Source organism: Lygodium microphyllum, chromosome 3 (genome assembly GCF_053477565.2).
Source record: "Lygodium microphyllum isolate KBCC chromosome 3, Lygodium_microphyllum_v1.1.10, whole genome shotgun sequence".
In the NCBI taxonomy this organism is placed as follows: Eukaryota; Viridiplantae; Streptophyta; class Polypodiopsida; order Schizaeales; family Lygodiaceae; genus Lygodium; species Lygodium microphyllum.
The window spans coordinates 127949567-127961189 of NC_141137.1; the positions used below are offsets into that span (position 1 = coordinate 127949567).

General features: G+C 39.2%; 1 protein-coding gene across 1 annotated transcript; it reads left to right on the top strand.

The window, feature by feature from the left end:
* The first annotated feature begins 513 nt into the window (after positions 1-513).
* On the top strand, positions 514-2253 carry LOC148038879 (uncharacterized). Its single transcript, XM_087675482.1, has 3 exons — positions 514-959; positions 1541-1894; positions 1973-2253. The coding sequence occupies exons 1-3, from the start codon at positions 563-565 to the stop codon at positions 1981-1983; spliced, it is 762 nt and encodes a 253-aa protein (XP_087531608.1). The 5' UTR covers positions 514-562; the 3' UTR covers positions 1984-2253.
* Positions 2254-11623: the final 9370 nt, after the last annotated feature.

The window sequence follows — 11623 nt, forward strand, 5'->3', positions numbered from 1 at the left end:
TCTTATTGTTAAGATGCATATACATACACAAATGTATGCTCAAACAAATATTTATGGGCAAATTTTTCATGTCTAAAAAACACGTATACATGTTGAACATATTAGTAAGTATAATTAAGTATTAGTGTACGCGTTTCAAGCGCATTTACACATACGAAAATAGATTTAATTTAGTTTATTTTGCGTATGTAATATAAAAATATAAATATGAGAATGTGGAATAATAAGCCGTCTCTCTTTTTTGTGTTTGATACGAAGGAACCAACCGAATAGAGGAAACTCTTTATTTGGAGACATTATCTCAGACCAAAAATAGGAAGTGTTATTTTTCTATTAAAAGAAATCGAATCGACCCATTAAAAAAAAAAAAAACAGATTATTGTTGGCGTTGGTGGAGGGTTGGTGCTTTCCCCCATGAAAAAGCAGGCAATACCGAGAAGCATTTGCTCATCGCTGGCTGCTTTTTAACTGCGTTCTTTCGTTACTGTGAGCCTCTACATACACACACACACACACACACACACGCGTTGCACATTCTTGCTTGCGTTACGGTACTGTGGCGATGGCTTCCCGAGACACCACCGCCGAGCCTTCAGAACGCCTGCCGCCGCCTTCTGATTCATCTCCAGCAGCAGCCGCAACAACACAAGATATTGGCGTATGGCAGACGCAGCTAGAAGAGATGCACAGGCAGCTTGCAAGGCTCAATGGCGCATACCGAGAGCTGGAAACACGATGCGAGGAGCAGAAAGCGATCATCCTACGTTCGCTGGAAGCTCGCGCGAGAGAGCAAGAGCACGAATTCAGACGACAAGGAGACCGACACGACAAGCAACTCCAGGACCTCCTGAGATGGAAGGCGATGAGCGCAGCCAGGGAGCTGGTGAAGGAGTACCACCGGTACAGAGGAGAGCCCACACTCGCTTCCATGCTCAAAACTCTCAAGCGCAAGTATGCAGGTCAGTGTCCAGGGAAAAAAGATTTTTTTAATTTAAAAAAAGGGACCTTTCTGAATTCTAACATTCCACAAATCTTTTGCTAACTCACTATTTTAAATGCATTTAGTAGGATTTTTTGTTAGCATTGCACCTAAACACAAGAAGGTTTAGGCATTTTCCCATGCAAGGGGCTCTTCCCCCCACCAAGAGGGAGGGACTCCATAACTAGCTAGGAGCGGTTTGAGGGGTAGGGGCTAGTTGTGCAATCCCTCCCAAGCAAAAGCTTATGATGTTGTCATCATTCACAATTTAGTAATTATGGTGGGAATTTGCCTAAAACTTCTTATGAAATCTTATATTGCACTAGCACAGGCCCAATTAGCGAGATCTAGAATGTTCTTCAATGGAAATTTAACCCAAGTTAATCGACACTTTTTAGTTTGTCATTTTCACTTTTCCAAAAAGTTCTTGATTCTTTCTGTAGCATAAGAGAAAAAGAAAAGCCAACACATGGCTCTTGCTATAACTTTGGGAAACCTTGGAAGTTTCATTATAGGCTTTATGCCAATTCTCAAATGCCTATTTTGTGACAATGGATATAGGTTTGAAGGAAAACTTGGACAAAGTCTCCCCCGGTCTAACTACCCTCCTTAAACCAAAAAGTTTCAAGGCGGAGGTTAGGAAAGTGATGGATCTGCTAAATTGGTGCAAATCTGGAAGAGAAGTACCATCTTTGATTGTTGGTAGGACGCACAGTGAAGAATTGTTGGAGAGGTTGGCTTATGAGTTGTTAAATGCAATAGATGCCACTCTTGAGGAGCACAACATACACAAGGACTACAAGGATGCCGTCACTGAAACCTACAAAGATGTGTACCTAGAGGTGCATCCCAACAGTGGGCATGAAGACTTGGTGATGCAACTTGGCAATAACTTTCTCAACAGCTTAATAAATGGTATGTAATAGTAAGCTGCAAATGATCTTTTGCTAAAAGTACTTGATATGGTACTTACTTGCTTGTTTGGTTTTGTAGGACATCTATGATGGTATTGCAAAAGAGCATTTCTACATATGAGAATCGTTCTCTACTTTCTTGTTTTGAGTTTCCTATTTGAAACTCCAATGTATATTTATGAGGCTAATCAAGTCTTAAGGGGTTCATCTTAAAATATGTATGTATAGCACATAGGTCAAGGGTTCTTACAATATCCCTCGAATACATGGAGAGTTCATGTGATGCAGAGGATTCTTAGTTGTGAACTAGTGACCCAAAGCAAAGTTATATCTCTCAATTTGTAAGCTTTTTTATATTGTCCTAGCATAGTTATGGAAGGTAATAGTTCTAGTAATGCTAAGTTAGATTGAACTTTCAGTGGTACTAATCAATATGTTGGACTAAGTAGAGAATTATTCATTAAAACATTGAATTTACTTCACCATTGTTATTTTTTTAAAAAGCTGCCTTTGTAATGGCTTACTTTGGTGAAGGCACAAGCACTGTGATACCAATCGACTCATGTCCCATGTGCTAGGGATTAATATCCTATTATAAGAGTCGAACACATGTAGATGAGCTCACATGCACAGGGAATGAGAGATTGATGTTTGAAGGGTGCCATATCAATCTTTTGTGTAGTATACAATAATTTATTGACTCATACAAGCAAATTCATAAGTGATTTGTCTCACGTAAGTGGAAGGCTCTAATTAAATATAAATAAATGCTAAAGTAGGTTAACAAAATAAAAGATAGAAACTATCCCAAGAAATTTCTTTCAAAGAAATTATTTTTGATAATATCAAATTCATCTTACATGGCATACCAACTTTTATGTGGTGATTGTAATCTCTTATAAATCCATGAAAAAAAGAAAGGAAAATTGAGACCTTAACTTTTGCATATGTGGGTAAAATCACTATGGCACTCCATTACTATGTGTTCTCACTGGTGATGAAGTTAGCAATATGTTGAGGCACATTCAAAAGAGTCATTGTATGAGACACTTTTGCACATCAATTAGCAACATAAACAGTGTCGCTGCTATGATTGTGATAGTAGCTTAGACGACTATATCACCAATGATACAATTGCTTAGACAATATTGTTGAATTGGCAATGATCTAACCCAAGTGAATATAGGAACATTTTAGTTGCTTAGGTGATTGGTATAGTTGACTTGGTGATGATGTAACCTAGGTGAATGTAGTAACATTTTAGTCACTTAGGTGATTAGTTTTGCTGAGGTTGTACCATGTCTCCCAAGCAATTAATGTGATTTCACAACTTCCTAAGACTTTCAACTATAGCTAGGAAAAAAAGGGCACCTACTTGGCCATGTCTTTTCTGAATGCATCCTCCTTTCTCTCACATATACATAAACTCACACATAGAAGCACTTGTAACCTCTCATGTTCTCTCAAAGGCCTCAAAACAAAAGTAATGGACGTTCTTGGTTCTTAGGAAAAACATCCATATATTGTAATAAGGTCACTAAACCTTATTGTACAAATAGAATATTGCAAATAAAAAAGTTGAAGTTGGATCTTGATTAACAAGATATAGGTTTCTTTGTCATGCAAACTCGATTAGGCCAAGATAAATTTCCTTCATTAAATAAGACTTTTTTATATGCACTCTAAGATTGTCCATGAATTTTTCATAGATTGATGCCTTGTGTATAGAGATATGAAGGAAAAAGATGCTTCTTGAGTATATATAGCCTTTTCTTCACTGGGAAAGGATCCCACATAGAGAAAGATGTGGAAGTCTAGGTAGGAGCCATGGATGATTATTTTTCCACCACTGGTATCATTATGGCCAATAAATCCATGGTTCCTCAAATTTCCCTTACAAGCAATGCAAACTTTAGCACATTTTGTAAGGGACAATGGTGTAATAGAAGATTCCCAAACTTGGGATTATGTAAATGAGGCAATAAAACAATGCTACCTTCTCTGTGCTTATTAGCCAATTAAGATGAGTGAATTCTTTAGCTTGAAGCAAAAAAACACGAATTCTTTAGCTTAAAGCAAAAATGATTATCAATAGAATAGTATTATTTAGAGTTCATAACCGTAAGGAAATATACACTAGTCATGACTATTGAATAATAAGTGGCCCAATTTAGTCAAGGTCTCAATGCACCTTTGGATGCTCACTTGGAGACATTGCATCCCACCTTCTTTCATGATGCTCTTATAAAGGCTAATCATATTGACCAAGAGATAGTTGCATATTCAACTCCAAAGAAAAGTAACCTTGAGACCTTTCCTAAGGTTGAGTATTCTAAGAAGTAATATTACAAAAACGAAACCAATGCTATGGTGAGTTTAGAAAGACTTTCCAATATTCATGTCTATTTTTCAAGTGCTAAGGATAAGGTAAGGTTCTACAAGTGCAACAAACCCAAGTATGACAATAAATTGCATAACGTTTGATCATGCTCAAAATAACATTCAACAAGGGAATTCAGGTGGAAGAGGAGTTCAAAATGGAGGCCACCTAGATGTTAACAATGAAGGAGGCTATGGACAAGACTATATAGTTAATGTCTATGCAAAAGCAAGATCAACATCACACATTAGAGGAGGTTAAGACTCAAGTTTGGGCCTTAAGTTTTAGAAAGAGAAAGCCTCTCAACTAATAGAGGGAGAGATACCATTATGATAAATGGAATTTTCCAATTTTAAAGTGTTTCATCTCATTTTGAAATATTTGTGAAATAAAGCATTTTTAAGTATTTTTCGAACACATTCATGGGAGGCACAGAAAATAGGAGGTATTGGTGCAATATAAGAAACTAGATGGATAAATTCATTAGGGCCAAAAACGCTTCAAAAATGGCACTTGTAAGAAAGTGATTAAGTTGCTAATTAGTTGAGGTTTAGGAAGAATAAAACCTCTAAATTTGGTTATCCAGATGTGATTAATGAGAGAATATTTGGTTCATTGAAGAGGTCGGCCATTAATTGCCCTCATCTTTTAATCCAGGTCAAGGGTCACCTTTTCGGCCGTTTATTGTCTTGGAACTCGAGAGATTTTGTATTTTCGAGATTTTCGTACGAACTTCGCATTTGTTTGCTCCCGCGTTTTCTTTCTATACACTATTCTCTTTTACCATTCCTTTTGCTGCACTTGCTTTCTATCACTGTGAGATTCTTGCTCGGTTCATTTGCTAGAATGTCTAGCAATACTACTTCAAATAACACAGGCGCAAGCACACGTAAATACAAGCTATCTATTCAGCTAGATCCGACTTACACATCTTGGAGAAGTATACATCATCGAGTATTGATAGATGAGATTGAAGCCAACAGGTTGCAAACACAAGGAATGAAGCATATAGATTTGTGGGTGGATGGAAATATCTATCCCAGGGATCCTTCTACAGGTAAACCACCTCCTTTTTTGAATGTCCATAACTATATAAGATATGCTGGAGAAGGTTACAATGGAATGCTTGGCTACTGTATGAGGTTATACTTTGCATCTTACACATATATAGCTCAAGTGCACGAAATGAAAAAAGCACTAGAAACTACACAAACAAAAATTTTAGAGTTGACAAGTCAGATTGATATTTTGAAAAATGTTAACAATTCATTGCAGAATAAGCTAATACGCTTGAGAGAAACTCCAGTAGGATTTAGAGAGAGGAAGAGACCATTAAAAAATATAACCAGCTTGTGTGAGAGAGCAAAGAAAAGGGGACTAAATCTTACAAAGAAATATGTCTCTAACATATTAGGCATAAATATCCGAGAGAATGAGGAAAGAATCAAACTTTTGAAGGAAACCATGAATAAGAAAGACATTTTGAGGATTCTTAAGTCACCAGAAAATGTGGATTTGAGAGGTCCAACTCTGAGAGAATTAGTGAAGGATTTAAAAGGCACAGTGAAAGCAAATGAAATCGTAGAGACATGCGATACTGTGGGTATAAGTCGAAAAGGTTACCGTGTTATCTCTGGATTATGGTTTAAAAATCTTAAACGCAATAGGGTAACTATATTTGGATTGCCCCGAGCCCTTGTAGTTTCCACTGCAAGAATTTCCATGAATCGCAAGATTCCACATGTTTTTGGAGATTACTTTCACATCGAAAGGTCTATGTCCTATGAAAAACAAAAAAAACAGGCAATTTTTGATTACAATGAGTTTAACAATATATGGGTTGATCTAAAAAAGGTGCAAATTGCAATGGTTCACATGTATAAAATCACAGTAGAAGAAAGTTATGGTGTTCTAAAGTTTGCCTTGAAGTTGGATGAAGCACAGATTCAAAAGGGACAGAAGATGGAAAGAATTAGCATTTGCCTCATGAACATGGCATTGGACCATGGCAATGGCGAGGGCAAAGCTCCATTGCATAAGATCCAATCCGAGATGGAGATTTGGTGGATTGGTGCAGCCCAGGTACCAATTGAAAATCATCAAACGTTGAAATGGTTGTTCAACCATACAGGTATTCCAAATATCATTAAGTCTCAAAGTGAAGGCGAAATGTTGGTAGTTGATGGGGTTGGTAAATTTAATGTGGAATGGCATATGAGTGCTGATTTGAAAACTATCAAATGTATGCTTGGAATATGTAATGGTGCAAATGCAAAATATCCTTGCATTTATTGCATGGAAAGTATTGGATCCAAAGATTGGAGTAGTTTGCGGCCAGTAAGAAGAGCCCCAAATAGAGACTCTATAGATTTGAGTAAATTTAAAAACATAGAAGACATCTGGGATCCCATTCTTTCCATCTCTCTTAAGAATGTTCATATTTGTACTTTGCATGCAGAGATTAGAATAATCGATAAGCTTCTCAGGTTGCATCTTGACTACGCATATTCCATTAAGCCATTATCTTTATCAGATGACTGTATTGATAAATGCGAGGCATTGCTATCGAAAATGGGATTTCATGGGGGCCAAGTTCACTTGAGAAAGGATCCAATACTTTCAGGAAAAACAAGAGATATCTTGGCCGATGTCTCTATGGGAGGCTCAAAAGCTAGACGATTCTTAGGAAATCATTCAGGAAAGCAGGTGAATGCGGCTTGGGAGTGTTGGAGAGAGCTATGTGAGATCACAACAAATGTTGCAAGCACGCCGAGGCTTGCATTTCTTAGAATGGAGGTCTGGATACACCTTGATGTTTTTCTGAAACTCCTCAGGCAACATAAGACAACATATACATATGCGGAAGAGTTCAAAAGATCAATCACAAAGCTTGTTCAGGCGATAAAAGAGGCATGGGGAGAAAAAGATATCACTTTTTATCTGGTAAAGTAATAATTATTTAATATGGGCTTATTTTGATAGGTTTTTCAATTGGTATAAAATTTGTGTTACTTTGTATTGCAGCATATTCTTCATATTCATGGATCTTTCTTTGTGGAGGAGCATGGCCCCTTAGCAACTTATAGCAACCAAGGCATGGAAAAATCCTACTACCAAGCACGCACAAGTTATTTTCGAAGCACAAGGCATGGGGGAGGAGTTACAAAAAGCAATGCTTTGGAGGAGCTATTCAACTGGTTTTTTCGACGACAACTTCAAAGAATACAAATAAAAGACGGCAATGACACATGAGCAATCGCACTTTTATATATAAGAAAGAATATATACAAAGCTAGTTTTCCAAAACTCTCACATTCTCTTCCTCCTCAGGAATCTTTCCTCTATAACGTAGAATTTTTTTTCTCTTGTAGCCAGCTATAGATTTTACATCAGTTCTGTCTGCAGCTAAGGCGTAGGATGAAAACGCCAAAAAGTATCCTGCTCTAGAAGCAGAGTAACTTGGACCGTAGCCAAAAATCCTAATTGCTGCAGTCTTTTCCAAAAACATTATTTTGTGGGCATTATATTGTAATCCTGAGAAACCTAGAAGCCTTGTAAGAGCTTTAATACAAAGTATCGGCCATGCTGCGTCCTCTGAGAAACTACTATGAAGTACAAAAAAGGATTCAGGGTCAATCCTAGCCAAGTAGTGGCCGAGTGCAATGTCTTTGGTGGTGTTACTAGCAGCTCTCGATCCTTTGCCACGCCCCAAGAAGTTATCTGTATCGACAATCTCCAACTGCAAATAAAACCCATACTGAATGAGCATGAAATGTAAACCTACCAATGTGTAAAAGAAAATTCAAAATTATCTTACCACTTGATTTTCATCGTACTCCAATTTAAACGGAAATTCCATAAATTAATTGATGATGCTGTCTCATTGGTGTTAGTCAATTCTTTAACATATTCAGACTCCTCTCTTCCAAAATTGGAAATGCGGAGCTCGCTTTGAATGCGATCGAAGTCCTCATCAGTGATCCTCAACTCTTTCTCAGCTTCTTTGGCCTTTTCAAAACAAAGAGAGAATGCCTCACCAGCATCAATAAACTTATCATCTAGAGTTTCTTTATCAAGTTTCATAATCTCTTCCTTTGATTCATTTTCTGTGTCAATTATCCCATTTGCAGCATCAGAAGCCTCTGCAATAATTGCAAGACAATAATCTTCCCTGAGATTAAAAAGTTTTTGAATATCTGATAGTAAAATGTACTCCTTGTCCTTGAAAGGTATACATGGCAGGGAAGGAACAATATGGTGAGAACTCTCATCAGGTTGAGGGTTTGTATCTCCTTGGCTCTCCTCAATGATAGTCTCAGCTTTGAAGTGAGCAACATCCAAATTCTCAGCAATGGAAGCCTCAAAATCTGTATCTACAACCTCCTCTGTTTCCCTTTCATCTGCTAGATCATCCAACATGCAAAAGCTGGCAGTCTTTGCTCCTTCCAACTGTTGCTCCTCAGCTTTCATAGGGTATTTGACAAGGCTGAAAATAATAAAAGCAGCAGATTTTCTCATCATCTTGCAGTTTTTGGAATGAGTGCAGCAAAATATGTCTGTTGAATGAAACCTCTCCAGAGAGTGGGCCCTGCACTTTCTAGTAAATACTGCCTTTTCATTTCCTGTTGACCCAATGGGAACATGGACATATTCAATTGTGCCAACTTCAACAGAAGGACCTGCAAGAGTTTCAAACTCCAAAAAGTCCTCCATTATATATTTTTCACAAGATTTCAAAAATTTTGTCAAGTTCCCAATCAGGATTAAAAATATTTTTCATAACTCCATAGAATGAGAGATCCATTCCATTCTGAAGCATAAAATCAAGTAGCCTCTCTGATGGAGTGATATCAATGAGCTCTGATACTCCTTGACCTCTCACTACTGACGTTCGCTTCCCTGGAGATGTACTTGGCTTTCTCACACTGGTGGCAGAGGATGGAGAGGAAAAAGAATACACAGGCTGATCAGATGTTGATGCACTTGAGCCTTTTGAAAGCCTTCTTCTTTTACCAGTTTCTGAAGAAACCTTGGATTCTATGGGTTCAGACATGTTTCCAACTTCTGACGATACGGCGCGATAAGAGAGAAACGATTCAGACGGAAAGGCCCCCTCGCGCCGTATCGGTGATCCCAGTAAGAAGCGCTAGAGCCACAAAAAAGGTGGTCACACGAGCTTGAGGAACGCTGAAAGAAGACTAGATCTAGAGAACCTTCAAAACGAAGCGAAGAGAGGAGAGCGAAGAAAACCAACAGTCGCTCTCGGGCCGTATGAGCAATAGAAACAGAGGTCGGAAACCGAAAAAAGCCGTACAGATAAGAAACACACCCTTATGTAGGCGCGGATTATGCCACCTGGCAGTATCTGTTACTCTCATACACGTGGCAGTAGCCGTTGGGCAACACGTGGCCGATAAACACGTGGCGAACAAGTGGACCGGTCATTACTTGACACGTAGCATACGGACCATAAATGTAGATACGTGGCACAATCAGTATCGGACACGTGTCTGACACGTGTCATGATTTACCTGGGTATATAAGTGGTCATTTTTCTGACGTATACACTTTTCATTTCTCGAGCTCTTCCCGCATTGCTTGCCGATACGGTGCGATACAAGTCCTTCTTTCGCTAGCAAAAAGAGGTGTGCCGATACGGAGCGAGGGCGTCCAAACGGTGTGCTCGTTTCCTCCGTATCGCGCCGTATCGGCATCTGATCTCCAATACGGAGCGAGGGCGTCCAAACGGTGTGCTCGTTTCCTCCCTATCGCGCCGTCTCGGCATCTGATCTTCAATACGGAGCGAGGGCGTCCAAACGGTGTGCTCGTTTCCTCCCTATCGCGCCGTCTTGGCATCTGATCTCCAATATGGAGCGAGGGCGTCCAAACGGTGTGCTCGTTTCCTCCCTATCGCGCCGTATCAGCATCTGATCTCCAATACGGAGCGAAGGCGCTGTTCCATTCTGCTCGCTTTGTTCATATCGTGCCGTATCGGAATTGCTCATTTCGTCTTTTTTCTCGCCAATTTGTCTTTCAGTTATTGTCCTTCTGGTTGTTATTTTTGCTTTTCTGGATGGCAAGGACAAAGCAAACTGCAAGAAGAGTGTATCTAGATGGGAAGGACAGTGGGGGTAGAAGAAAGTTAAAATTTGATGAATCTAAGGGGGTAGAAGAAGCTGGTCCATCACAAGCTCCAGAGCATTTTACAACAGAAATCCCCCCTACACCAGGTGTTGTCCTTACATCTTCTATAAATGTTTCTTCACCTGAAGTTGAGGAAGCAAAGGATGAGGCTTACCCTGTGAAAGATTCATTCCCTACAATGGTACCTGAGCCCACATCTGCTGAAGCCACTGAACACCCCAAGCCACAAAAGAGAAAGAGGAAGTCCAGGTTCTTCTATATGCAGAGATGTTTCAGTGAGATCAGGAAAGCCCAGAGAGCTACACAGCATGTCATTCCAAAAGCTGCTTTTATAAGGGTGGTTAAAGAGATCTCTGATAGATTGTCTCAAGTGGCAACTGTCTCTGGTCTAAATAAGAAGTGGCAACTCTCAGCCATTCTTGCCCTGCAAGAGGCCGCAGAAGATTTTGTTATTGATTTCATGAACGATGCTTACATTGCTGCCGCCCATGCTCATAGGATCACCCTTATGAATAAAGATTTCAGCATCATCAGCAGAGTGAGGTATAGGTTTGACAAAGTCCTGAGGCCCTTGCCTTCCAATGATCAAAAAGCCTTTGAAATCCTTAACGTTCCCCCAAAATTGTCCAGGAAAGAGAAAAAGCTAAATGTTGAGGATGTTAGTTACCTTTACCCTACAAGGGGTGCCACCCAGCAGGAGGCTTTCTTGAGTGAAGAAAATCAGGAGGTGTTTGAAACTGAAGACGATTTTTACAAGAGGAAAGCCGCATCACTTGCTCCCGTCAATAGCGAGAGGATGGGCAAAGTGTATGGGCAGATTCTTGTGAATGTTGCTGGGGAACCTGAGGAGGAATATCTTAGTATATCTCCCGAGGACAAGCCCATGTTGGAAAAAAGGGATCTCCAACTATCTGGCTCCGTGGTATTTTGTTGCATAAGGTAAGGTTTTTTGTTGCATAAGTTAAGTCTTATAGGTTCAATTATATTTTGGATGAAATTGGTATTGAATAGCTTTTGCTATTATCTGCAGGGCATTGGTCTCCTCTCTCACTCTCGATATCCGAAGAACCATATACATTGTTGATCCACTTCTCTCTGTGGGACTTTTTGCAAAATCTGGTTCTAATATTTCACCATTTTTTCGTAGCTTCGATAGTGTGAGAAATTACCACATCTTTTTCCCTTATGTAGAAAGGTATTTTTCTT

What these genes read in the sequence shown, in the direction of transcription:
- LOC148038879 (XM_087675482.1), top strand. Translation starts at nt 563, where the DNA reads ATGGCTTCCCGAGACACCACCGCCGAGCCTTCAGAACGCCTGCCGCCG. An exon ending in TCTCAAGCGCAAGTATGCAG is followed by an intron (nt 960 to 1,540) that starts GTCAGTGTCCAG and finishes CAATGGATATAG; the next exon opens with GTTTGAAGGAAAACTTGGAC.